General features: G+C 47.5%; 3 protein-coding genes and 1 pseudogene across 8 annotated transcripts in view; 2 read left to right on the top strand and 2 right to left on the bottom strand.

Annotated features, from left to right (window-relative positions):
• The first annotated feature begins 3,663 nt into the window (after positions 1–3,663).
• Positions 3,664–6,011, top strand: HSD17B10 (hydroxysteroid 17-beta dehydrogenase 10). 2 transcript variants are annotated; one of them, XM_019718927.2, is made up of 6 exons: positions 3,664–3,820; positions 4,158–4,322; positions 4,894–5,058; positions 5,162–5,290; positions 5,372–5,480; positions 5,678–6,011. In XM_019718927.2, exons 1-6 carry the CDS (start codon positions 3,794–3,796, stop codon positions 5,866–5,868), a joined length of 786 nt encoding a protein of 261 aa, XP_019574486.2. In that variant the 5' UTR covers positions 3,664–3,793; the 3' UTR covers positions 5,869–6,011. The 2 variants fall into 2 exon arrangements, with proteins under 2 accessions (XP_019574486.2, XP_019574485.2); XM_019718926.2 differs by lacking the exon at positions 3,664–3,820 and adding an exon at positions 3,889–4,034.
• Positions 6,012–6,174: 163 nt separating this feature from the next.
• Positions 6,175–20,261, bottom strand: RIBC1 (RIB43A domain with coiled-coils 1). Of its 4 annotated transcripts, none has more exons than XM_074324138.1 (10): positions 20,128–20,261; positions 19,834–19,991; positions 19,389–19,503; positions 15,810–15,935; positions 14,847–14,963; positions 13,116–13,197; positions 12,566–12,910; positions 7,337–7,455; positions 6,520–6,914; positions 6,175–6,402 (listed from the first exon to the last, which is right to left on the bottom strand). In XM_074324138.1, the coding sequence occupies exons 5-10, from the start codon at positions 14,961–14,963 to the stop codon at positions 6,321–6,323; spliced, it is 1,140 nt and encodes a 379-aa protein (XP_074180239.1). In that variant the 5' UTR covers positions 15,810–15,935; positions 19,389–19,503; positions 19,834–19,991; positions 20,128–20,261; the 3' UTR covers positions 6,175–6,320. The 4 variants fall into 4 exon arrangements, with proteins under 4 accessions (XP_074180239.1, XP_074180240.1, XP_019574482.2 ...); XM_074324139.1 differs by having other exon boundaries at positions 15,821–15,935; XM_019718923.2 differs by lacking the exon at positions 15,810–15,935.
• The window catches only part of SMC1A (structural maintenance of chromosomes 1A), a 37,642-nt gene continuing 30,380 nt past the window's right edge, over positions 20,193–27,454 (top strand). The window contains exons 1-4 of one of the 2 annotated variants that reach the window (XM_019718920.2): positions 20,193–20,360; positions 24,384–24,572; positions 24,684–24,796; positions 27,157–27,360. In XM_019718920.2, the coding sequence (XP_019574479.1) occupies positions 20,252–20,360; positions 24,384–24,572; positions 24,684–24,796; positions 27,157–27,360 (615 nt within the window). In that variant the 5' untranslated portion in view covers positions 20,193–20,251. The remainder of the gene's footprint in view (positions 20,361–24,383; positions 24,573–24,683; positions 24,797–27,156; positions 27,361–27,454) is intronic. The other variant, XM_019718922.2, reaches the window with a different exon arrangement.
• On the bottom strand, positions 25,877–26,788 carry LOC109438818 (proteasome subunit alpha type-3; annotated as a pseudogene).

Here is a 27,454-nt window from a genome sequence, read left to right as displayed (position 1 = left end):
TTATCTGTGGGGTAGGATTGCCAGATTTAGCAAATAAAATTACAGGATGCCCACTCAGATATGAATTTAGATAAATAACTAATAATTTTAGTTAATAAATAACTTTCATAGTAGTATGTCCCAAATATTGCACGGGAGATACTCATACTAAAAATTATTTGTTGTTAATCTGAAATTCAAAGATAATTACCGAGCATCCTGTATCTCATCTGGCAGGAATACTGTGCATTGTTGCTGGAAAGTACAGTGTTATACAGGCTGAAGTCAGACAGCCGCTGCAGCTTATGGAGAGCCCTAAAAGTGACAGGGGACCACTGAAAGGGTTTAAAGCAAGGAGGGTAACATAAAATGTGAGTTGTAGGAAGAGGTTTTTGCTGGTTTCTTGGAGGATCCTTTCAAGAGGGACAACAGTGGGATCTGAGCAGTTGCAATAGTACAGACGAGATTTTGTATGCTGATAATAGGAAGATAGGAGGAAGGATGTGCCAGATTCAAGAAGTATGAAGGACTTAATCAATAGGATTTGGCAGTTGATTAGATGGAGTGAAGAGGGCATCAGCCCCAGGGTCTGGCTTGCGTGTCTAGGAAGATGGTATTGCTACCAACTGAGATAGAGCAGGTTTAGGGAGCAATGATTGAGTTTAGTTTAGCACATGTGTTGGAGGTGCCTAAGGGCCATCTGGTGTAGGGGCTAGCGAATGATTGGCTATCTCATTCTGAAGTTCAGCGAAGGGGTAAGCTAGAGATAGAGATTGGGAAGTCCTCAGCCGAGAGGCAGTAATGAAACCAGAAGATGGATGAGCTCCCCAGAAAAGGGGCAGAAGAAAAGGAACCCAGGGAGGAGACCAGGAAGGAACAGTCAGGGAAGTAGGAGGAACCAGGAGAGTGAGGTTTCATGGCAGCCAAGGGGGATTTCTAAGAGGAGGAAGTGATCAACCATGTCAAATGCAGCCAGGAAGTTCTGATTACACAAAGACTGAACACCACCACTGATTTGGGCAAGCTAAAGTCATTACACTGGCTCATTCAGACGTCAGCCCCAATAATTAAAATGGTAAACACTCAGCTACATGTGTCCTCAGCACACCTCTCAGAGGCTCGCCACAGTCATTCTCATGTCAGGTACACTGCTTCAGAGTTTAAACCATTAATTTGAATTGTGCCCCAACTCACTCGGATATTACAGGCACACATTTTGATGCTCTTTATACTCATAATTTGAGGTCCTTTATAGTTGTCAATGTCACCTCTTAGCCAGCCAGAGCCAGAGTGAGAGATGGTGGTGTGTAGATGCTAGGGAGAGGGAGGAAGTCATGCCAGGCCATGACAAGGTTAACAATGGGGCCTAGATGGAGGTGGTTAAAGTAGAGAGGAGATGAAGGTCCCTTAAGTTGAGTAGATGAAGGAATCATGAAGCTGGGCCTGCAAATTCTCCCAAGATTGATTGGTTGGTTGGTTGGTTGGTTGATTGATTGATATTGAGTATCTAGTACATGCCAGGCAGTGTTCTTGGCATTGGGTAGCCAAGAGGTGAACCAGCATGGCAAGATTCTGCTGCCATTGACATACCTTCAAACAGGGGAAGAACTGCACAAAGACACACACAAACAAGGTCAGGTTAGATAAGGCTCAAAAGCCTTTAAGCACAATTCCATAGTGCCCAAATTTCTGAAAGGCATAAGGTTATTTTTTCATACTTTGGAGCCCAAACTCATTAGGTGACCAAACCTGACCTGAAGTAGTGCGAGGCTATTTATAATCTTGATTCACACTTAGTGTGAATTTTCATACTTTTCACTCTAGAAATATTAATGTTTAATTATGTGACACTCCAGATCTTTTTCAGTAGTTATGTAATATAGAGTATATGCAGTATACAGAGTTATGTAATATTGAGTATATGTCTTCCTTTCTAAAATTGAAAAAACTCTGAATTCCAAAACAAATCTGGCCCCAAGGTTGGAAAAAAAAGATTATGGACCTGTAAGTGCTTTGCAGAAAATTCAGATATGTAATGTGTTGGTTTGCAAACTGGCTCCCATAAACAGAGGACAAGGAAAGATAGAAGAAAGAGGCAGACCATTCCAGATTCGTAGGTGGCAGGTTTAATAAGCAAGAGAACTTGCATATGAGACTTGTCTTGGGTGGCCACAAGATGAGCAGATATCTGCACTCGCCTGTCAGAATTTTAAAAGTTTATATAGAGGCCTTAGCTGGGTTCAGTCACATATACTGTCCAGATGGTCTCAACGACACCTTACTCTCTCAAGGCTGTGTCCTTCGTAGAAGAGCTCTGGCTGCGGGAATGGTGGACGGAGCATATATTCTAAGCAGAGGAGAGGGTAAGGAGGCATCGATTGCCTGGGTCCTGCTGGGAGATAAACTGGCAGTCACATTCTGTTGATGACCTCCTCCAACACAATGGGATATTAACTATTAGGTGGCTACAGCTTAAGTGATCAGGGAGGGGAAGTGACATTTAAGCTTAGTTCTGAATAATAGATAGATAGATAGATAGATAGATAGATAGATAGATAGATAGATAGATGTCATGCAAAGATCAGGGGAAGAGCATTCCAAGCAGAGGGAACAGCTAATGCAAAGATGAACACAAAGAGGCCATTGTGGCTGGAGCATATTGGGCCCAGAGAGGAGTGCTATAAATTGCAGGAAGGACTTCATGTGGTCAGAAGGATGGTGAATCTGGTACTACATCCTTTAATGAACATGGGGTAGTGGCCATGTGTGTGGTAGTTGTCAACAATCAGGAGGCCTAGAGGGAAGTCTTCCTGGGTGGGAAAGCACATGGGGAGATACTTCAGATGAAACAGAAACAGAAAGCCGAATGGGGCTGAAAATGTAGTGTAAGATTTATGGCTTGAAGACCTTGGTTTGGGGAGAAGTATAGAAGGAAGTCAGATTAGGTGGGCTCAAGATTCTAATTAGGGTGCTGGTTGAAAAATGTTCAAGGATGACCAAAGACCTGAGTCTTAAATGACAGCCTCTGGTTGAGGTCCAATCTGCAATGTGTGATTTGTGCTTTTGGATTTAAAATACGTTAGACACAGAGGACAGTAGCAAAGGTTAAACTGATGAAAGAAGTTTTTTCTTCTCTGTTTATGCCTCTCTGGGCTTGTGCTTCTCAGCAGCTCTATCTCCAAATGTCTACCTCCTAGCTTTTCTCAGTGGCTCTCCACAGCCATGTCTCTGTGATCTGATCTGGCATCTGTTCCTTTCACTCTCTCCCTCAACATATTTCTATCTATATGGCTCTCAGAATCTCCATCTTTGGATATCAATGTCTGTGTCCCAGAATCTGTTTCTGTCCTCTTCTGTCTGTGTCTGTGCTGTTAATTACCTCTTTTCCAACTGAACTGTGCCCTCCTGGATAGCATGAACCCTTTATTATTCCTCTGGATATCTCCAGTGTCCCGCACAAAGCCTAGCATATAAGAGTCTCTCAGATATATTTATACTTGAATGAAGGCTTTTTGTGAGCAGTAAGGGACACTCTCTCACTCTCCTGTCTCTCCCCCCACCCCCGCGGAGCTGGCCTCCTGCCCCCGGGACAGCTAGAGAGTCGGGTGGCAGGTCTGGTGGTATTGTGCTGTGGCTCTTGGGTTCTTTCCGCAGCTGAAACAACTCTGAGAGCCCGGAACCGCTGCCTAGCCCTCTCCGCACACGCCCCGGTCCTTCGCGGCGCACCGCCCCCCTCGCCGCGCCCTCCCCGCAGCTTTGCCTCGGCCAATCAGCGAGCACCAGCAACCCGCCCCCTTGGAGAGACCTGCGCAAGATGGCTGCGGTGTGTAGGAGCGTGAAGGTATACCGGTCCTCGCCCCTGCGGCTTGTCCCGCTGCACCGGCTGCGACGGCGCAGCCGTGGAAATAGGGGGAAGAGATCGGTGCTGGGAGAGAGGGCCACGCGTATCTAGGCCTGGTATTGCGGTGGTGGGGCTCGGGAGGTGAAGGTCAACTCTGCACCTCACGTGTGTGTGGGGTGACTGGATGCGCTCTCTGGGGATGAGAAACCTATTGGTAAGGAGAGGAAGCACATCTGGGTAACACCTTAAGGGTGACAGGGAGCCTCCCTCGCAGCAGCCTGGAGAACAGGGAGATTAAAGTGTCTGCACAGCGTAGCCTTTGACCGTGCTTTCACAGGACCTGGTTGCCATAATAACCGGCGGAGCCTCGGGCTTAGGACTGGCCACAGCAGAGCGACTGGTGAGGCAGGGGGCCCGCGCTGTGCTTCTGGACATGCCCAACTCGGATGGGGAGGCCCAGGCCAAGAAGTTAGGGAAGAGCTGCGTTTTCACCCCAGCTGATGTAAGTGGGGTCACCTCACCTCTTCCAGGGTGTGCATGAGGTTACCAACGCCGGCCTGGGAACCCGTGGGGTCCCTTCCCATAGGTGCCTATGTGAGCAGTGTACCCAACTTCTTTTCCCTTCACAACAGTGGGGCTGGGGATTGGACACCTCAGAATCTCCTGGAGGGGGTATGTATAGTTTGACAGTGCACATGGTGCCCTGTAATTTTATATTTACAAAGCCGAAAAACTTTTCATGAAACAAAGTACAGACAGTAAAGCTTGATGAAATCATCTTAGCAGGCAGGGGTACAAAACTAGTCTACCTTCATATTACTAATTCTCAAAACAGTTCTCTGATCCACAGCAATTGAGAATCTCCATGGGTATGTGAATTTGTCAAAAGAAGGTATAGATCTGAAAAATGTTTCGAAACATTGCTCTGTAGTACCCAACATTTTCACCTTTACCCCATCTCATTTTCTCTTGGCCTCTCCCTTGATTACATAACTCTGCCCTCCCCTCCCATACGTTTAGTGGTGAGTGTGTGTGCTGGGAGATGAATGCCTTCTCCACTTTTCCCTTTGAAGGTGACCTCAGAGAAGGACGTGCAAGCAGCCCTGACTCTAGCAAAAGAAAAATTTGGCCGTGTGGATGTAGCAGTCAACTGTGCAGGCATTGCAGTAGCCATCAAGACGTACAACTCAAAGAAGAGCCAGGCTCATACCTTGGAGGACTTCCAGCGAGTTCTCAATGTAACGCCTTAGAGTGTCTCCAGGAGTAGGCGCCCCCAAAGCTTTTTTGGGGAAAAGGCTGCCTCTGCCTCAGGTCCTAACCATGTCTCTACCGGTCCTCCAGGTGAATCTCATGGGCACCTTCAATGTGATCCGTCTTGTGGCTGGTGAGATGGGACAGAATGAACCAGACCAGGGAGGCCAACGTGGGGTCATCATCAACACTGCCAGCGTGGCTGCCTTTGACGGCCAGGTGTGTGGGCAGGGGCAAGGCTCGTGTCTCCTCAGTGACTTGTTGGGGCTTTCCCACATATGACCTCCACTCCTTCTCCAGGTTGGACAAGCTGCATACTCTGCTTCCAAGGGGGGCATAGTGGGCATGACACTGCCCATTGCTCGGGATCTGGCTCCCATGGGCATCCGGGTGATGACCATTGCTCCAGGTAGACATATCCCCTCCCTGCCACACCTGGGATTGGGTGGGATCCACGGGCAATTGAGAAGGGAAAGTATCCACCACCTGAGCAGCAGCAGCCGTCTATCTCCAGGCTTAGGAAGCACCACAAGTAGGACTCAGGTGGGCGGGACCAGGTAAACATGAAAGCAAGGGCGGGCCTCTGACTCTGGCTGTCTTGTTTAGGCCTATTTGGCACCCCATTGCTGAACAGCCTCCCAGAGAAAGTGCGCAACTTCCTGGCCAGCCAGGTGCCCTTCCCCAGACGACTGGGCGACCCTGCTGAGTATGCTCATCTGGTACAGGCCATCATTGAGAACCCATTCATCAATGGAGAGGTCATCCGGCTGGATGGGGCCATCCGCATGCAGCCTTGAAGGGAGAAGGCAGAGAAAACACATACTCCTCCACCCTTCCTTCCTCTGGCATATTGTACTCCAGCTTGGGAGGAAGCCCAGTAGCCATTCTGTAACTGCCTACCAGTCACCCTCTGTGCCTAATAAAGTCTCTATTTCTCACAGGGAGTGGGTAGCGCTGTGTGCTGGGGGAACGGGCATTGGGAAGAAAGGTGAAGGGGTGGAGACTGACAGGGCTGGATGCTCAGATCCCAGGGTTGGCGTGGGAAAGGCAGTAAGTACCTCATACCTTTTGTGTCCTATTACAACACATGGCCTTGATTTTAGTGGACACCTTTATTACGTAGGGTTGAAGGTAGGGGTGCTGGCTCAGCTCTCTCCCACTGGGGAATGGATTGGGGGAAGGGGTCTGCAGCATTTTCCTGACTCCTAGCCTCTGTGAGCTGGATGGAGAAAGGAGAACCATCCTGAGCTTAACGGCTGCTGGTGTTGAACTGTAGGTGATATTCAGCTGTAGGTTGATTGGTGTAGATTATTGAATTCAGATAATTCTCCCTGTGAAAGAAGTTCAGTGGCCTTAGCTGACGGGCATTCCCTCTCTCCCTGGCCCTCACCATCCCCTCCCCGCCTCTCCCTTGGCATTCATCCCTGCTGCCACCCTGTGGAACTCACTGGGCTTTTTGCTCTTTAGCCAGGTGCTGGTTGAAGGAGCCCAGCCCCCTCTGGAATTCAGCACACAGCTGTCTTTCCTGCTCTTCTAGTTCCATGGCTGCCTGGGCCAGGCACGTGGTCTGGCTTTCCCATTCGGCATCCAGTGCTTGTTTGGCCTGGCGCTGTGCCTCCTGTTCATGACGTTGCATTTCCTGGGCTTTCATGATGGCAGCTCGCTGCTCTGGAGTCATGCCTTTCCAGCAATAGGCCAGGACCCGGCGGGGACTCGCAGAGTGTTGGGCGACCTGGGGGTTCTCAGTCAGTAGGTCACTCATGATCTGGTTCTGGATCTCCATGAAGTTGGCCTCCTGTTGGTGCTGATGCTCTTGGCGCTTCTGCTCAGCCAGCTCAGCTGCCTGGTGGGGTCCCCGAATATAAGGCCAATCTCAGGGAACTCTCAGTCACGGGAGGAGGATATGTGGTCCTACTCTCCTCCACTCAGGGAGTGAAGGAACAGAGATATCGCGTGGCCCTTGAATGACCTAAGGTGGAGTGGGGGGAATGGGCAGGGAACTTCCCTGGCCTCTGGAAGTCTTTAGACTGAGAGGCTGGGGAAGGGAGGGCAGTGTTCTGTTCTCACGTCATCCTGACTCTGGAGGTAGGGAATGGCATCTTCTGCCCTAAGAGGGCAGAAGGTGAAGGGGGAGGTCCTCAGGTAGAGGAGATGGCTGGTGTTGATTCAAGAAAGGTTGTGAAGGGAAAGATGTGGCTAAGGTTCCCCAGGACTTTGTTCAGGGGGTTGGGGAGAGCCCGGAGCACTGGATGGCTCAGGCCATACCTTGGCTTTGTTGGCGTTGGCCCTGGCAGACGACATGGCTATGCGACAGGACTCCTCCAGCTTGGCCACCTGGGTGGCCCGTGCGTCCATGGCTAGGCGCAGCTGGTCATTGAGCTTATCTACTCAGAGAAATATGGACAGGGCACCATACTGACCTGCTCTATTCCTGGTTCACTCATTCAGCCATTTCGTTCAACAAGCGTTGTGGATATGTGTGTATGTGTGTTTGGGAATGGGGGTGATGTCCTAATTGTAGGGATATGGAAGGAGCTCTGTGTGACTAGGGATAGCCAAAGTGGCAGTAACAAAGATTCCTCAAGTACTTAACTGAAAGATGCCTCCAGTAGATCTCGGGCCCAGTGCAGCTCTGTTGCTTCTGAGCTATGTGACCTTGGGGAAATCATTTCATTTCTCTGAGCCTCACAGGGCCATGCGTTGGGTTCTGAGGACACCACAGAATTAGGTCATGTCCTCAGAGAACTCTCTGTCTAGTGAGGAGAACGGATCAAACATAGATCATACTCAGTGTGGTAAGGTCAATGAGATGTGTACAGGGCATTCATTATGAGAGCTTTAGGTGGTGGGTGAGAGGAAGGCTTCCAGGAGGAGCTGATCCTTGATGTACATGTTGTATATGGGCAAAAAGAGCAAAGGGCATACCCGGTGCAACATGACCAAAGCTGTTGACACTTTTAATCCAGCTATACTGATTTTGCAGTTTCTAGAACATGCCAGATACTCCTCCTTCAGGGAGTTTCAATAGCTGTTATTCTTGGCTTATCTCACTTGCTTCCCTCAGGTCTTTGCTCAGTTGTTACCATTTTACTGAGGCTTTCCCTCTCCTACCTAAAATTGCAACCTGCCTGCCTCCAACATTTATCCCCCCTTCCCTGATTTTTCTCCCTAGCATTTGTCACCATCTAATATACTCCACATTTTAAATTGTTTTGTCTATTGTCTGTCTCTCTTTTCACTAAAAGGTAACCTTTCTGAGGGCAGGGTTTTTGTCTCTTTGACTCACTACCATGCAATAGCACCTAGATCAGAGCTTGTCACATAGTAGGTGCACAGTGAATTCATTTGAGCACCTACTATGGAGCATAAAATGCAAGTGGCTAGAGATCTTTGCAGGGGTCAGACTGAGGGCCAGAAACTTCACCTGAGTGTGGTGGGGATCATGGGAGGATTTTAAGCAAGGGGGTGACACAGTTAAGATTTGCATTTTAGAAAGCTCCTTCTGGTGGGGGACAGTGGAGGTAGGGAAGCCACCTTGGATGCTATTGCAGCAGGCCAGTTGGGAGGGCTCAAACTAGGCCAGTGATGGGAAGGATGGAGGGGAAATATACAGGAGGTTACATTAGCAGTACTTGATGGATTGAATGAGGGAGTCAGAGAGAAGACTCAGGGATGCTTCCCCAGATCCTGGCTGAGATAACCGGATGCATGGTGTGGCTACCGCTGGAAGTAGAAGATACAGAATGAACAGCAGGTTAGGGGGCACCCGTGAATTCTGTTTAGGAAGCTAGGTTGGAGGTGGTCAGCTGGCATCTAGATATCTGATTCTGCAGGTAGAGAGTCCTCAGCACAGACAGAGGTGGTGACATGGTAGCTGAAACCGGAATGAGGGCTGAGGGCACTTGAGGTAAGTATGCAGTGTTGGGAGAGCAGTGCGCTAGGGACAAAGTCTCAAGAAGGAAGGAGTAGAAGGAAGAGGAGCTCACAATGGGCAGACACAAAAAGATGGTCAGGGAGTTACAAGCAGAATGTGCTGTTACAGAAGCCAAGGAAGAGAGAGGTTCAAGAAGGAAGATGTAACCAGAGTCAAGTCAAAGGTCTAGTCAAGGAGAAAAATAAACAGCCTCTTGGACCTGATAACCAAGGGCCCTCGTGATTTTAGTAAGAGTAGTGACAGTGAAGGTGTGTAGGGAGAAATGAGACCTCAGGGGCTTGAGGTGTGACCGAAAAGTTAGGAAGAAAAGACAGCAAGTGGAAGCAGACTTTTCAAAAAAGTATGGCTGTGAAGGAAAACAGGTAGCTCACAGCATCTAGAGGAATCACAGGGTGGAGAGAGGCTTTTGTTTCTTTACGATGGGTTAGACATAAGCATGTTTGCAGCCTGCACAGAAGGGGAAGTCTTGAGAACACAGGGGAAGGGATACTGAGGGGCAGGGCATGGAGAAGGTGGTCCAGAGCACAGGCAGAAGGCTTGGTTTGAAGAGGCATAGGGACACGGACTTGAAGACTGCAAGGCTAGGGGTGGGGGGAAGAGAGAAAAGGAGGGTGCTGCTTCGTTTCACTCTTCACAGCAACCTGAAGAGGAAAGGATCAGCCCCATTTTTCAGATGGGAACACTGAGAGGTTAGAGGTGAAGTAAAATGCCCAAGATTACACAGCTGGCAAGTAGCAGGTTGGGATTTGAATCCAGGTGTCTGGAGGAATCAGCCCATGTTCGTTTCATCACACTACACGGACCTGTCACTGTCACTCCGCGTACTGCTGTCCCCATGCCTCACTCTGACTTCTCATACGCCTGCCTGCTGCCCTGGGTGCCACTGCAAGTGCTTTGACAAAAATCACCAACTACTCCTAATTTCCAAATCCAATACACAGGGCTCTGTTCCTGTCTGGACTGCTCCAGGGCACTTGACATTATTGATGACTCCCTCTCTGAAAGTCCTCTCTTGGCCTCTGAGTCCCCACTTTCTCATGGGGACTGAGAAGGAAAGTAAGGGGCAGTGGTCAAGAGCACAGGCTCTGCAGCCAGCCTGCCTGAGTTCACTTCTGGCTTCCGGCACCCACTAGTTACATGAATTTGGGCAAGTTACTTAACATCCCTGTTCTTCAGTTTCCTCTGCTGAAAGTAGGGATAATCCTTGTACTTGCCTCATAGGGTTGTTGTGATAATTAAATGAGTTACATACATAGTAGAAAGCTTAGCACAGTATGCGGTACACAGTACGTGCTCAATAAAGGTTTGCTGCTATTATTATTATTATTGTTGTTGTTGTTTTATGCATCTTTTTCCTACCTCCCTGATCCCTTCTCAGTCTTTATTATGGGCTCTTTTTCCTGTACTCATTCATTCACTCAAGATACATTCATTGAGCATCTAGTATGTACCAGGCCCTGTGTAAGTCACCGGGTTTGTAGTGGTTAACAAGGCAGCTTTGGTCTTTGTCTTCACAGATTGTACCATTTGCTCACCCTTTTCCCAGGCTCTAGGCTTAGCATTCTGCTCATTCACACCCCCACCCCCACCATGGCCCCCAGATCTCTCCCTGTAGCCCAGACTGGCCCTGGAACTTCAGGATCATATAGCTACACAGCTGCCTGTGGCCACCTCCTCTTGGCTGCACTAGTCTTCTACCTGATCTCCTTGCCTCTAGTCTTGCCCCTGTAATCCAACCTCAACAGTGGCTGCCAGAGTTATTTGTCTAAAACAAGTCATGTGACTCCAATACTCAAAACCCTCCAGTGGCTCCTGCCTCACTTAGTAAAAGCTGAAGTCCTCGCCATGGCCCATAAGGCCTACTTGATCTGGCCCCTCTCACCTCTCTGATCTCACTGCCTACCACTCTTCCCCTCACTCACTCTACTGCAGCTACTCCGGCCCCATTGCTATTCCTCAGACGTTGCAGACACCCTCCCTCCTGCCTCAGGGCTTTTGCACTAGCTATTTCCTCTACCTGGGCAGCCCTTGCCTCATTTGTGCTGCTCACTCCTTCATCTTCAGATCTGTATTTAAATGTGTTAGTGAGATTTTCCTGATTTAAAATTGCAACTGTGTGCCCTCCTCCAAAAGTCCCCATAGCCCCTTTTGTGCTTTATTTTTCTCTCTAGCAATTATCTTAACCTCCTTATATATTTCACTGTTTTATCCTGTTTATTATCCGTCTGTCCCCATTAGAGTGTGAACTCCATGACAGCAAGGATTTTTTTTGTTTTGTTCACTGTGTCGGGCACAAAGTAGGTAGCTTAATATTTGCTGAATATTGAAACGGTCTTGTCACTCTGCTTAAAACTGGTAAGTGGTTACACACTGCCTACACTGTAAAGTCGCAGTTCCTTAGTTTGGTGGAAAAGGGTCTTCCTCCAAGCTCTCAACCCTGGGCTGCTCTGACACGAGACTGGGTATCCTAAACCCCCAAACCATTCACAGCCCTGGTACTTTTCCTCTTGCTGCCCCCTCTGCCTACAAGGGCCTTTTCTTGTTCCCTCTCCCCATCCTGGCAAAATGTACCCAACTTTTCAAAACTGGTTCCTGACAGCTGAGCTGTGTCACCCTCCTACGCGGCTTCCCTTTCCTTCTAAGAAGTGACCGCTCCATGTCCCCTCCACGTCCTGTATGCCCTTCTACCACAGTACCTGTCAGAGTAACTAACAATGTTACAGCATAAACATTGGCTGATGAATGACTTCTGCATGTATCTTTCCCTCTTATTCTAAGTTGATTTTCTGGAAGGTGTAGTTCTATGGGCTTCTGGAGGGCAGGGACCCGTCTTGTTTACTTTGGTCTTCAACTGTTCATTCAACAGTGATTTACTGAGCTCCTCACTGTGGCAGGCACTGGACTAGGCAACTGGGACACAGGGGTGGAAATGAGAGATGTGGCTCTTCTTTAGTGAGCTGACATTTTGGGGGAGAAGACAGACATTCCATGAAGACTTGCAGAGTTAGTGACATCTATGATAAGTGGTACAACAGCACAGAGTTCGATAATAGGGGTGGTTTGAAAGGTGAGCAGTGCGAGTAGGTAAGAGACAATCCTTGTCCTCGAAGGGCTCACTCTAATGGAAGAGGAGGATGTGGCCCCAGATGATGTCCTAGAAATGGTAGCTACCAGTTATTGAGCACTAAGCTGTGCTTCACCTACAGAATCTCACTTCATGCTGATACACGCTCTATGTGGTATGGATTATCATCCCCATTTGAAAGATGAGGAAACTGAAGCACAGAGAGGAAAATTCATTTGTCCAAACCAGCTAGTAAGCAGCAGGGCTATTAGGTCTGTCGTCGCTGTACTGCCTCCAGGTACTGTGGAATGCTGGGCTGATAGGGGACCAATGGCTAAACTGTCAGTTACTGAAGGAAGTCAGGGAGGGAGGTTGGGGTCCGCTCAGTCTTTCAGCAGCAGCCCTATGAGTAATTGTATCTCCCCCCACACTTGTGGTCTCCTGCATGCTGTACCCGATTCAGGGTGACACCCCGCCTGGGGACCCCGCGGCTTACCTGCATACTGTTCATCAAGCTTGGCTTGCTGGCGCTCTTGCACCTGCTTCTCCAGGTTGTACCGGAACTGCTCCTGCTGCATTTTCAGGCATGTGGCCCTGTGCAGGTCCTCGCCAGCGAAGCACTGCATGCTGGCTGGCCCATAGCAGGGGCTGTAATCACCGGCATGGGCTGGAAAGTCCTTCCAGCATTGGTCTTGATCCCAAAGGTTAAGTTCTTGCTTATTTTTGAGCTGCTGCTTCTGCTCGCGAAACTCCTGGACTTTTTTGGCCAGGCGACGTGTCCGTTCTGCCTCTTCTTTCTGTAGCATCTGGGCTACCACATCATATTGCACCTGGCTGGTAGCTGGGGGTGGTGGGCAGGGACATGGAGAAGGCCCCCCAGGAGGGACAGAGCCCACTCAGCACGGCCTCTGCTCCCGGGGCCCATCTGGTTTGCCCCGCCACACATGGGGCCTCAGGCCCGGTTCTGAGGCAGAACTACCCCTCCCTCAGCCCACTCAGGCCCTCACGTTACCCTCCGGGGCTGGCCTCTGGCCTTGGGCTTTTACCATAAGCTGCCTCCTTGCTCCGCTCTGTTGCCTTCCAAAGCTTCTGCTCTTCCACCTGTCTATTCAGGGCTGCCACATCCACCTGATCGCAAAGAAATGAGCTAAATTGGGGAGGAGGGGTAGCCCAGCAGCAGACATTGACTGCTCTAAAACAATCTGCTCAGAATTTACCTGCTTCAAAATCCTCCTGTAGATCCCCAATACCTACTGGACAACATTCTACCATCTCAGTGTGGTTTGTAAGCCCCTCAGCGGTCTAGCCTCTGCCTCGTTCTCCAGCCTCACTGTGGGGATGGAGCCGGGAGTGCAGTTTCCAGGCTCTTGGCTTCACATGGGAAGGTGCTGGCTCAGGTAGTAAATGGCCATCAACTGTGATTGGATGGCCGTTGGCTGTGGCCAATGAGCCACTGGCCACTAGTATAACTGCTGTGGCTGCGCTGGCAGCAAATGGGGGCTAGCAAGAAGATGGTGGCTGACCTAAGAAGAGCAGATTGCAGAGAGGCGGATGCCGCCAGCGAGAATATAGTGGTATAACTCCCCTATCTATGGCTCCGTGGGCGTTCCTTTTTGGCCTCACCATATCCTGCGTTCTCTTGTGGGGGGCGGGACCAGCGACCCTGCATGATTCCCTGCATGACACTCATCTCAATACACTCCTCCCCGTCCCACCCCCAGGAACTCTGTGCGTCCAGTTTCCCCAACATCTTGGGCTGTTGCGAACCGACAGCCTTTGCTCCAGCTGCTCCCTCCAAAGGAATACTCTTTCCTCCGCTCTTTACCCAAACTCCTTTCATCCCTGGAGACCAGCTCAGGCTTCATTTTCCTGACCCCTCTGGCAGGTGCCAGTCTTACAGGATCTCGGACTCACTGTCCACATTATATTGAAAAGTTGGCCTCTATCGATGATGATCTCCACCCGACTGTGTGCCCATTAAGGGCCGAGGCTGGGCTGCAGCTTTGTCTCCCTGCTGGGCAGCCCAGTGCTTGGCACAGACGAGGCCCTAGGAAATGTTTGCCAGCTGGATCTCAATCCCTCAGCCAACTACTCACTTGTGTCAGGTACTCTGCTCTGGTTTTGAGCCACCACGTTTTAACACTCACCTCAACACTTCCGTTAGCCTCATTTTACCAAGGAGGAGCTTGGAGCTCAGAGAAGACAGGGGATGTAGCCAAAGCCACAAATCTAGTAAACGGCAGACCTGGCCCTTGAGCACAGGTATGGGGTATTTTCCAGAATACCATGCTGCATCCTCCCTCCATGCATCCACCCAGCAATCTATGTTTCTTAAACTATCAATATTTTCTTTGATTATAATTCATTTAAAATGGTTCAAAATAGTGCAAAAGGGTATATCATTTAGTGAAGAGTCAGCATTCCTCCCTTCTCTGTTCCTCAGCCCAGTTCAATTCCTTATGTAGCCTTCCAGAGAGAGTTGAGGCGTATGCAATACCTTTACACTTTCTTTTGGCTCCATGTTCCTTGTCTCTCGAGAACCAGGCCACTTGGCTAAAGAGTCAGCTGTCATCGGCTCCTCTTCCCCTGAAGCCCCAGCCTCCTTTCCAGGCCCTTCCCATGACTGGGGGGGGGATGCCTTTTCCCCCTCTTCTTCTTTTCCAGCCCTGGGGCCTGCTCGAATCAGGGAGGTGCTGTACCAGGCACTGCTACGTTCCTCTCCAGGTGCGAGAGTAAGGGGGCTCCTGGTGCCAAGAAAGTCCCCGCTACCCACTCACCCCTAAGACTCGATTCCGCACATTGAAGATATGGCTCTGTCTCTCCCTTTCTCGATTTCGTCTAGCTTCAATGGCTGCCACCTCCTTCGGATCTGGTGGCAGGTCTAGCTTAAACATCTGGAACGAGGAGGTGGGATGGCCCATCAGCGCTACCCCCCTGCCCCCATTCCTTTGTCCTCACAGTATCTCACCAGTTATTGATTCCCATTCATTTCACTTCCTGATATATTTCCTATTTGTGTCCTCCAGCTCTGCTGTCACCACCGTAATTCAGGCCTCACAGTCTGGTGCCAGACAATATTCCGAGAAGCCTTAGTGCTGCCCCCCCCTTGTTCCAGTGTTACCCTCCTGATTTCTTCCTCTGCACTGGTGACCAGAGTAATGCTTCTAAAAGCAAATCTGACCATGGTGCCCCTCAGCTTAAAACACTTAAATGGCTCCCCAGTGTTTCCAAGATAAAGCCTACCTCCTCTGCTAGATTTATAAGGGTCTCCATGATCTGATCCCTGCTTACCTTACAAGTCTCAAACACTTTTGCAAACATAAATCTGATCATATTTCGCACCTGCTTAAAACCCTCTCTACTGGCTTCCCACGCCCTTAGAATCAGATCCAAACTTCTAACTGTGGGTTTTCAAGATCCGGTCCCTGCACACGTCTGGAATTGATCTCATGTGGCCGGCTCCCTTGCTGGCAGTGCTCCAGGCACACTGGCCTCCATCACGTCCTCCAATGAAACAACTGTTCCCACCTCCGCCTTTATACACTGCCATTCTTTTGTTTGCAACACCATTCCTCAATTCTTCTAGCTAGTTCCAGTCTTTGTTGAAAAACCATTTTGTAACTATGAAATACTAGAATATACAAGGTGTGATCAAACAATATGGTGAATGTTTAAATAAAAAAATTATTACAGTAAAAGACACATTGCCATTAATCCCCCTCAAAATACTCCCCCCTCACTTTGAACACACTTATCCCATTGTTCTTGTCACTTTCTGAAGCAGTTCTGGAAGTCCTCTTTCATGTCTTCATCCTCCATCATGACAACGCTCCATGTCACACATCGCTTCTGGTATATGGCAATTTCTGTCAAATAAAAACATTACAGTGTGTCCTCATCCACCTTACTCACTGGATCTGGCACCATGCGACTCCTGGCTCTTCCCCAAAGTCAAAATGACCATGAAAGGAAAACGTTTTGAATCGATTCACAACATTGGGGCAGCCATGACAGCGCAACTAAAGACACGAAAGAGGACTTCCATAACTGCTTCAGAAAGTGGCAAGAACGATGGGATAAGTGTGTTCAAAGCGAGGGGGAGTATTTTGAAGGGGATTAATGGCAATGTGTCTTTTACTGTAATAATTTTTTCAAATGTAAACATTCACTATATTGTTTGATCACACCTCGTATTTGTGGAGTTCTTACTGTCAGACACTTCTTTAAGCACTGGGAGGTACCAAGCAGCATAAGTGATAAAAATCTGAGTCTTTGTGGATGTTACTTTCTAGTGGGGGCAGATATACAATAAAGAGTACATTAAATAGTTTGTAAGATCATAAGTGCTATGGGAAAAATATAGAACAGGATAAGGGGAACTGGAAGTGCCAAGGAAATGGGGGGTGCAATTTTAAATATTGAAGTCAGCGGAGGCATAACTGAGAAGGTAATATTTAAGCAAATACTTAAAGAAGGTGAGGGAGTCACCTATGTAGATATCTAGGAGGAGAGTACTCCAAGCAGAGAGAACAGAAAGTGCTAAGGCCTTACGGTGGACATGAGGGGCACACATTCAAGGGAACAGCATGTGGCAAGTGTGTGAGTGGAGGAGAGGTAGGTAGGAAATGACATTAGAGAGATAACAGAGGGGACAGAGAATGTAAGACTTTGCAGACCACTGTAAGGGCTGTGGCTTTTACTCTGAGAGAAATGGGCAGCCATTGGAGGGTTTTGAGCAGCGGGAGGGACGTGTTCTGCCTTTGATTTCTGAAGGATCACTCTAGCTGCTGTGTGAAGAATAGACTGGAGGTAGGGGAGGCAGGGCTAGAAGCAGAGATACCAGACAGGAGGCTATCACAGTTGTCCAGACAGGAGATGATGGTGACACACCAGGTTGGTAACAGGAGAGGTGGTGAGAAGTGGTTAGATTCTGAGGCAGAGCTGAGAGGACTTCCTGATGGGTTGCATGTGTGGTGTGAGAGCAGTATCAAGCATAACTTCAAGGATTTGGGCCTCGGCAATCAGAGGGATGCACTTATTATCAACTGAACAGTCTGTGCGGGGAGATGGGATGTATGGGATGGGGGGAGGGTCAGGAGATCAGTTTTGGACTGCTGAGTTTGAGAGTCTAATAGATGTCCATCGATCACATACAAACGGTGTGATACATTTTATTATTGTTCAAAAAGATTTGCTGCTCCTGTCTACAGGAGCATTCTACATCCTTATCTCATTGCCCTTGAGGTTAGCCATGATGTTTGCTTTGCTCTGTCCAGTGTGAGAATTGACATGTGCCATTCCTCAGCAGAACTAAGGGCTGTTAGGTGATAGCCACTTTTTGTGTTTACTCTCTGCTATGAGACTGGTGATGTCTCAGGTAAGGGCTGCTCCTTCAGCTTAGGTCCTGGGATGATGACACAGCAGAGATGCAGCCAACCCACAATGGACAAGGAGGAGCGAGCAATACATTTTTGTTTTTATAAGCTGCAGAGATTTGGGGGGTTGTTTATCACCTTAGCATCATTTAACCAATCCTGACTGATACAAAGGAATTTAAAGCTCTAAGGCTATAAGAGATCTCTAAGGGAGCGCATGTAAATGGGTAACAGTGTCCCAGGGGCAGATGACAAGAGGAGGACCTAGCACTGGAGGCTCAGGAGGAGTGGCCAGGGAGGTGGGAGAACAACCAGGAGAGTCAGAGAAGCCAAGTAAAGAAAGTGCTTTTGGGAGGAGAGAGTGAGCAACGGATGATGGGTTAAGAGGAGGACTGAGAAGTGATTTACTCACATGAGGATTGCTGATGACCTTGACAAGAACATGGGGGGGGGGGTTATGGGGCCGAAAGCCTGACTGAAGTGGGTTCAACAGAGACTAGGACTCTGTGGCACAAACTCAGTGTATTTTTTTTAATTGCAAGAGAAAAAGAGGGAGGAGGAACCTGTAGATTAAAAGAGACATATATAGAGGTGGGAAGGTTTCTCTAGCCTACACCTAGGAGTGGAAGTGCTGGATCATAACACTTACAGCGTATTTAACTTTACAAGATAATGCTAACTTGTTTTCCAAGGACATTGTACCAGTTTACACCTTGACGATAGTGTATAAAAACTCCAGTCACTTCACATCTTCACCAATACTTCGTATTGCAGACGTTTTGATTTTTGCCAATGTGTGGGTGTAAAATTATAATAACCGATTTTAATTGGAATTTTCCATATCGCTAATGAGGTTGCATATCTTTTCATGTGTGTTTTGGCCATTTTTGTTTACTCGTCTGTGAAGTGCCCATTCATATCTTTTGTTCTTTTTTTAAAAAATGAGGTTGTTTTTCTTATTACTCTTAGGAGTTCCTTATGCATTCTACACACTAACCATTTCTTAGTTTATATGTGGCAAACATTTCCAATTTGTGTCTGGTCTTTTCACTTTATTATTATTTGATAATAGTTTTTATTATTTAAGAATCCCTTGCGGTCATAAAGATAGTCTCCTGTATATTGTTCTAAAATTCTAAAGTTTACCTTTCTCATTTAAGTTTTGAATCCATTTGGAATTGCATTTTGTATATGGTCTGAGAGGCAGTGATTCAATTTGATTCTTCCCCTCAAGCTCAAGCTCATCTTTTAAAATGAAACAATAGTTCACGTCAGATTGCTGTCCTTTGGCCATTTTACTCCTCAGCCTGACCATGACTGTTCCTCCCAGTTGAACTTCATTTATGGTTCTTCTCTACTAGAGTGTATCAACCAAACTTTCTCACTTTCCTGGACTTGTCCTAAGACTTCAAGACTCTTTTCAGCCTCTGGACATCATTTTAAAAATAGTTACAGGAATTGCTATGGCAACCACCAGACCCTTTCCATGTCTCAGTCTAAGAACCAACTCCAGCCTACTCATTCCATTTGTCACCACAATATAAGGTCACTGAAGGGGAAGACTCAGCAGACATTTTAGGCTTCTTGGACTGCTAAGGCCATGGCCTTGGTAATGAGCAGGTATAAGGTGATATAGGGATGAGGGGATGAAGGGGAGGGATAAAAAAGATTGGGAACAGAGAGGGGAAAGGGACAGAGAGAGCAGAGTGAGGGGGCAGAGAAGGAAAGAAGGAGAGCAACAGGGCGGTTGGTGGGTGTGGAGGACTGAGGGCAGAGAGAGAAGAGTAAGGGGAAAGCAAGGGATGGGGCAGAGGGGGATGGAGAGGAGGGAATGGCATGGAGGTGAGGCACGAAGAGAGAGATAAAGGGGTGAGAAGAGAAGAAGGATAAGGGTGGAGAACACTGGGTTAGGGACCTTGACTCCTAAGGGTTCACACAAAATACCTTTCTTATCAAGGCGTCCCAATTTTGAAGCTCCTAAGTGAGGTCTAGGTTCAAATAGCCAACAAATGGCTCAGGTCCAAGTCTGTTCTTGGGCTACAGCGTCAGTCTCTGAACTCTGCTTGGAGGAAAAGGAGGGAGGCAGGGGATAGGGGCAGTACCTCTGGCCACGGCTTTCCCCAGCCCTATCCCTGTGGCTCGAGTACCCTCATAGCTCTTAACACCCCATCCCCCTTCACACTCCATCCCACCTCTAACCCCACCCCACTCCGCCTCCAACCCCGAGCCACAGTAAGAGCTGAGCCCATCTAACACCGAATCCTCCCGCTGGCCCCTCCTTCCTGTACAGCCTTCGGCTCCCCGCTCCCCGCTCCCCGGGGTCCTTCTAGTACCCCACTCTATTCTTGTCCGAGCCTTCTGGCCGGCCAGGCTAAAGCCGAACTCCCACCTTCCTCTTGCCCTGCGGGGCATAACCCTGTAGTGACTTCAGAGTTGTGTTAGCAAGAGTGAACTCTGTCTGCTTCTTCGGATCCTAAAAGCTGTTCAGTCTGCGGCACCGCTGCCTCTGCAATTCTCTCGGTAGTGGCGGCGCTCTGCGTTGCCAGGCTACAAGAAAGGGAGGCGGGTCCCAAACGCTTGTCGTAAGCTCGCGCCTTGGCAACGGATCAACAAACCTGCGCGTCAGCCCGAAGGCCCCGCCCCTAGCTCCCGCCCACGCCGGAAGCCGGAAATCCCGTTCGACCTGCACTTATTCTCGCGACGTTTGGGGTCCGCCCGGCCTGCATTGCGGTGTTTCCCGCGCAGGCTATCTCAGTTCCTCGGCGCACGGCGCGGCCATTCGTACCGCCGCCGGCGCCGTAGCCGTCATGGGCTTCCTGAAACTGATTGAGATCGAGAACTTTAAGTCGTACAAGGGTCGACAGATTATCGGACCATTTCAGAGGTTCACCGCTATCATTGGACCCAATGGCTCTGGTAAGATAAACCCGGCTGCGGCCAGGGGCACGTCCCGGACCCCCTATCCAGCAGCAGAGTAGTACAGCCCAGCCCGTGCCACTTGAAATGTCGGGAACCCTAACAGGTTCCTTGCCGCTCCTCAGGGGGTTCGGCCCAAACCCGCTTTCCCTGTTTCCCTGTTCAGGAGCTCTGACTTGAACCTTTTCCCCAGGTGTCAGTTGGCCGCTCTTTGCGCGGCCCCCGCTCTGGCCCCAGTGGTACGCCCCGGATTGTATATTCCCCCGCCCTCTGCCCCCTCCCGCCAAAAGTGGCGGTCCGGAGCCCGCTGCCAGCTAGTTAGATTCCCCGCTTTGTAAGAACCCTCCGGAAGATGTGGGACTGCTGGTAGCCCTCCCGTGGCCTCCGGTCTCAAACGGTACACTTACCCGTCCCGCTTCGCATTGGTACGCTCCAATTCCTCCTCCTTTTTTTTTTTTTTTTTTTTTTTTTTTTTAAAACTCTTCTTCGGAGGCGGCACTTTTGAATTTGAGACCCAGCTCTCGCGTCTCGACCCTCCACCCCGTCCCCATTTTAGAGGTGGGGATGCCTCGAACTCGTCCCTTTGCTACCACTGAAACCGTTAAAACTCAGAACTTATTCGCTCACCAAATTTGTTGAATGCTTACTGTTTTATAAGGAGTTATTCAAGGTGCTGTGGAAATAGCGGAAAATGGACTAAGCCTTGCTCCCAGGGAATTTACATTCCAGATGGGAAAGACAATAATAAAGGAGAAAATAGAATAATTTTCGGTTGTGTTAACTGCTGTGCAGGAAATAACACAGGTTGATGTGATAGAGGGACGTGTCTATGGAAAGAGTGGTCAGTAGTTAACAATACTGTGTTGTATATTTGAGAGTTGCTAAGAGAGTAGATCTTAAAAGTTCTCATCACAAGGAAAAGTTAACTATGTGAGGTGATGGATGTTAACTAATTGTGGTGATAATTTTGTAATTTATATAAATATGGAATCATAATGGTATACACCTGAAACTAATATGTCATGTCAGTTACGTCTCAGTGAAACGGGGGAAAAAAGAAAGGGTGGTTAGATAGGGCCTCTGTTACATATCTTAACTCCCCATCTCTAAATGATACATCATGGATTCCTCCCATCTACCCCCACGAATGTTTGTTTGGGATCCTGCTGTGCTTCACCCCAGAGTTGTTCTAGCTAAATCATTTCCTAGCCTGAGGGGAGCTACCCTTGCTGAAGTAGCTCAAACTGACAGCCTTGCCTGGAGTCTTGCCCGGGTTTGGCTCGGTTGAGCAGGGTTTCTCACCAGCGGCCTTATTGACATTTCCAGCAAGATAATTCTTTGTTAAGGGGTCGGTCCTGTGTTGTAGGATGTTTAGCGGCATCCTTGGCTTCTACCCACTGCTGACAGTACTACCCCTGCTCCCCAGGTGTGACAACCAAAAATGTCTCCAGACATACCAGATGTCCCCTGAAGGGAGCGGGAAATCATCCCCTCCCAACCTTGTTTGAGAACCACTGGCCTAGAGGGCTAATGCTTGGGGTCCCACTCCAGTTTCTTAGGATTTTGGTGTGGGGGAAAGAGCCAGGATGCACCTCTTGGCATTAGTCCCCTCATCATGTAGTCCCCTCAGCTGCTCCAAAAGGCTCTTGGTCTGACTGCCCTCCTCCCCCCGCCCCCCATTCATCAATGCCCACCTCCACAAGGCATTCCTTGATCCCCCTCAGTGAATTGCTCTTCCCCTCTGGCACACAGCAGACACTTGATACATTTTAACATTTGTTTTCTCTGGTCTTGTATTCATGGCATATGTTTTTGTATCTTCATCACTGGTCTATGCTATGAGTGCCCCAAAGAAGACATTCCTTAAAACTTTATCACTGTTCAGCTCATAATACATGTTATTAAAAATGTTTACAATATTGAATGATTGTGTGTAGGGAGGCCTTGGGTTGTGAGATATTCTTACTGTTCCTGGAGAGCATGGGACAAGCCCAAAGGTTGGAAATGGGTGCCTAACAGGCTGACTCCTGATCTGCATGATGTGCTAGTCCTGCTGTGATGAGGGAGACAGCTGAGTCTAGAACTGTTGTTAGGATAGGGCTACTGTTTTTTTGAGCACCTACTGTGTGTCAAGTACTTTATTTATTGGGACCTTTTACATTTAAATTCTCACAATGACCCTAGGAGGGAGATCCCGTTATCCTTGTCTTATACTTGAGGAGACTGAGGCACAAAGTTGTGATCACTTGCATACTGATTCTCAGAGCCAGAGTCAGAACCCATGTCTGTTATACTTTCACACTTTTGCTCTTGCCACTCTAACAGACAATTATGTGCCAAGCATCGTTTTAGATGTTTTACCGATGAGTCATGCTTTTTCATATTTTTCAGGTGAGGGAATAGGTCAGCTAAGTAGTAGTGAAACTAAGGTTACAACCTGGTCTATTGGACTAGCCCCCAAGCTCTTAATCTCTGTCTTGTACTGCCTCCATGGAAGGACCTGGGCTACCATTTTTATAGCTGAGTAGATCGGTGTTGGAAATCAGATCCTCAGTTCACTGTCATATAACATAGTTGGGGAGAATCTTGAGATAGAATTTATAGAGATTAAACTATTCCCCACCCCCAATCCCAGTCCAGATTTTTTTTAATGTTTTTTTCCTGAGTCTAAAATGAAGAAAGTAAAAACTGTGACTCTTGTTTAACAGTTTTATGTATTTGAATAGCTAATCAATGCATACGGTATAAAATTCAAAAAAATACTAAAGGCTATACAGTTAAAAGAAGACTCCATTTCTTCCCTGGTTTGTTACCTACTATTACACTGTTTACATTTGCTTGTATTTTGTCCTATGCATTTCCCTCTCCCAAGTTTTTATTAGGAAAATTTTCAAGCATAGATGTGTGTTTTGCTTAATCATTTGCAAGTAAATTGTAGACTTAATGACATTTCACCCCTAAGGGATTCAGCGTTCATCTCCTAAAATCATTTCTCCTGTGTTACCAATATACCATTATCACACCTAAGAAAATTAATTTCCTCATGTCATCAATCATCCAGCTTATATTCAGGCTTCCCTAATTGCTCCCCAAAATGTCTTTTTGGGTTTTTTTGTTTGTTTGTTTTTTATTTTTTTGGAATCGGAATCCAATCAGAGTTTGTATACTGCCTTTGCTTATGTCCCAGCAATCTCTTATGTTCTGGAATGGTTCTCCCAACCTTTCTTTTTAGACACTGACTTTTTGCAAAGCCCGGACCAGTTGTCTGGTAGAACATCCCACATTCTGTGTTTGTCTTAAGATTTCCTCATGGTGTCATTCACCTTGTTTCTCTAACTGCTGTATTTCCTGTCAACTTGAAGGGAGGTCTAAAGGCTTAAGTTCAGGTTAGATTTTGGCAAGATAACTATAGATGATGCTGTGTCCTTCATGTTGTATCACAATAGGAACATGCCTTTTTTTAAAAAAAAATTGTGGTAAATGCACATAACATGAAAGTTACCATCTTCACAACTTTTAAGTGTGCAGTTCAGGAGTGTTAAGTATATTCACATTGCTGTGCAACCAAGCTCCTGAATTTTTCATCTTGCAAAACTGAAACTCTATATCTATTAACTCCCCATTTCCCCCTTCCTCAGCCCCCCTTAAAAAAAAAAAAAACTTGGTTGAGATCAAACTATATTGGGTTTTGTATCTTGCTTGTTTATCCTATTGTGGGCATTTTCCCATTTCATTAAAGGTTGTAGAACAATCTATTCTGTGAATATACTATTTCCTTAGAAGGGGCTCTAGTTTTTGGCTGCTGTAAGTAGTCACTGCAAAGGGACTGTTTTTCTAAGCCTTTGACTCAGGGCTTTGGTTGGCCCCCGTCTTTATGAGGGCAGAGCAATATTTTCTTCTCCCGTGAGTCTGAGCACTGAGTCCTGAGGGAACATTCCTATTCCTCTCCATGTCTCCTTTATTCCTTTTCTCCTCTCCTTCTTCTTGACTTCGCCTCCTCTGTTTTGTCCCCTCCTCCCTCAGGTAAGTCAAATCTCATGGATGCCATCAGCTTTGTGTTGGGTGAAAAAACCAGCAACCTGCGGGTAAAGACCCTGAGGGATCTGATCCATGGAGCTCCTGTGGGCAAGCCAGCTGCCAACCGGGCCTTTGTCAGCATGGTCTACTCTGAGGAGGGTGCTGAGGACCGTACCTTTGCCCGTGTCATTGTTGGTGGGTGAGGCTGGCTGGAAGGCTCTCCTTGTGTCCTGGGAGGTGGCTGGACCAGTTGGCTGGGGTGGGAGGGAGACTAGACCGTTGAGTGACTCGCGCATTGTCTCGCAGGCGGTTCCTCAGAGTACAAGATCAACAATAAAGTGGTGCAGCTGCATGAGTACAGCGAGGAATTGGAGAAGCTGGGCATTCTCATCAAAGCTCGTAACTTCCTTGTCTTCCAGGTAGGCATTTGTGGTAACGATTGGCTCTCTGCTTTGTGCCCGCCTTTGGGCCTGCTCCATCTTTGGCTTCACCTGTCCTCTGAACTAATGTCGCAGCTTCCTCACTGGGCTTCCTGACTCCAGTCTGGCCCCTTCCAGTTCATCCCCTAGACCAGGTTCATCTTTTGAGGGCAGAAATCTGTTTCTTTCCCTTCTCACCTTAAAATATTTCAGTGATGTCTCATTGCCTTACGGTGGTGGTTTTAAATTGTAGTCTCCAGATCAGCATCAACTGGGGACATGTTAGAAATGCACAGTATCGGCCCCCATCCCAGACCTACAGACTCAGAGACTGTGGGGTAGAGCCCAGCAATTTGTGTTTTACCAGGCTCTCCGGGTTCTGATGATGCGTACTAATGTTTGAAAACCGTTGCCTTAGCATGAAATCCTGTCATCCGGGAAACACCATCCTTTGGTTCTTGCCCACCTCACTAGCCTCATCTGCCAATCCTCCCCTCCTCCAGCCCTGCACTCTGGCCTAATTAAACCATTTCCAGTTCCCTAAATTGACCTGCCTTCTTTGGCCTGCAGGCCTTTGCACATTAACTTTTTTTTAGCATAAAATATGGGTGTTTTTATTGGAAATTTACAGATCAAGAAATGTTTTGAGTGACAGTAGCAACTTTGTGGATGCTTAAATCCACTTCTTACCATAATAAAAGAAAAAAAAAATACATTCTTGACTCTCCAACCTGAAACATCTTTCTTGTGTGTTATACCTAAAGGTTAGCAGTGGCTGATGACCAAAATCATTTATCAAATACAAAACTGGGCAATGGCATCAATTAATTGCTTAAGTTGTAGGTACGTCTTACACAACAGGTTATATAGCAGGATATAACCTTTAGATTCTAACTGAGTAATGGAATGGAGCTTTGACTTAATTTGACTCCAAAACCTCTGCAGTGTTTTAACTAATGAATTTTTAAATAGGCATGAATGACTTTTTAAAAGAGCGTCAACATTTTAATGCTGAGTAAATATGTGCTCAGTTACCCCCCCCCACACACACACATTTTTGTCGAACAGGTATTAACCAAATTTCAATCATTACAAGACAAAAATTTAATGAAAATTGGTCAGTGGGTATATAATAATCCATAGGACTAAATAGTTACATGGGGGTTGTATTAGAAATTTAAAACAGTTGCTGAATTAAGTGTTACATATTATCATCTGATTCGTCTTCTTCCTTCAAAGATTCCTTAGCATATTTCTCTGCTTCTTCCCTTATATCTTTGGGAACAATTTCATGTCTTCCTTTAGTTATTTCACCAACCCAGCTGAGCTCTAGTTCAAAACCTTTATCCTTAACTTCATCGTGTACTATGTAAATTATTTTTGCAACTTCTTTAACAACATCACGGCAGGTCATTCATCTGAAGCTTTTCTGTTTCTGTTTTTGCAGCTTGCTTGGCTTTGCCAATAGCACAGCTCCAATAACCATATGAAACACCTAATGGGTCAATCATGTAGAGTTGTGCACCGTCATTCACACTGTAAGACCCTAACATGCAACTGCAACCCAAAGGTCTAACAGCACTGTAGAGTGTATATGCATGTACATACATGGCCACTCTGTCTGCCAGATGTTTCAGTGGAATGTTATAGCCAAAGTCAGATCTAAAGTTGGAAGCTTCTTCTCTTGCAATGTCTGCTAAAGAACAGGCATCTGCCAACAAACCTGCTACCGCCATTCCAATATGTCGATCCAAACAGTCATTTGTTGGAACCTTCTTCATAAAGTTTAGAAAGGACTAATTTTTCTACCCCAACGACAATGCCATCTTTACATCTGATTCCAATAGCTGTACTACTAGTTTCCACAGCCTTTATAGCATATTCAACTTGAAAAACTCTTCCATCAGGAGAGAATGTAGAGGCTGACAGGTCATACCCGGTGCCGGTTGAACTCCTGCTAAAACCAGCGGAACGCGTTAACTTTTTTTCCATGTTATTCCATGAATAACCTCGTCTCTTACTTTCTTGGTTAGTTCTTCCCCATCTTCCAAATTCCTTTAGGAAGCCTTCCCATGTGGATACCCCTACCAGTCTCCTCCCCCAAGCTTCACTTAGCCCTTTTCTCTGTTACTTCTGTCACTGCACATAACACACAGTGTCAGCTTTGCTTCTGTCTCTTCTCCCTGTGCACCTCAAAAGGCCGGGAATGTGTCCTCAAAGCCCAATGTGAAATATGGCACCCAGTGTGTATGTGTGGGGGGGGGGGTCAGTGAAATTTTTCTGAATGATTGAGTGGGAGTAGATAGGAGGAACTGGCCCGGCGAGGGTCTAAGTAGGGAGAGTGTTTTGATCTTTACTAGGGTGCTGTGGAATCTATTGCCATGAAGAACCCCAAGGAGAGGACAGCTTTATTTGAAGAGATCAGTCGCTCTGGGGAGCTGGCTCAGGAGTATGACAAGCGAAAGAAGGAAATGGTGAAAGCTGAAGAGGATACACAGTTTAATTACCATCGTAAGAAAAACATTGCAGCTGAGCGCAAGGAGGCCAAACAGGAGAAAGAAGAGGTAGGTGGCCAGGCTGCCTCTGGGCCCTGATGGGCCAGGATGGGGAGCCAGTGCCTTATTGATGTACTCCTGTCCCCATGCCCCTATTTGCACA

This window comes from Rhinolophus sinicus, chromosome X, assembly GCF_036562045.2.
Source record: "Rhinolophus sinicus isolate RSC01 chromosome X, ASM3656204v1, whole genome shotgun sequence".
In the NCBI taxonomy this organism is placed as follows: Eukaryota; Metazoa; Chordata; class Mammalia; order Chiroptera; family Rhinolophidae; genus Rhinolophus; species Rhinolophus sinicus.
This window is presented reverse-complemented; position numbering and strand designations above follow the sequence as displayed.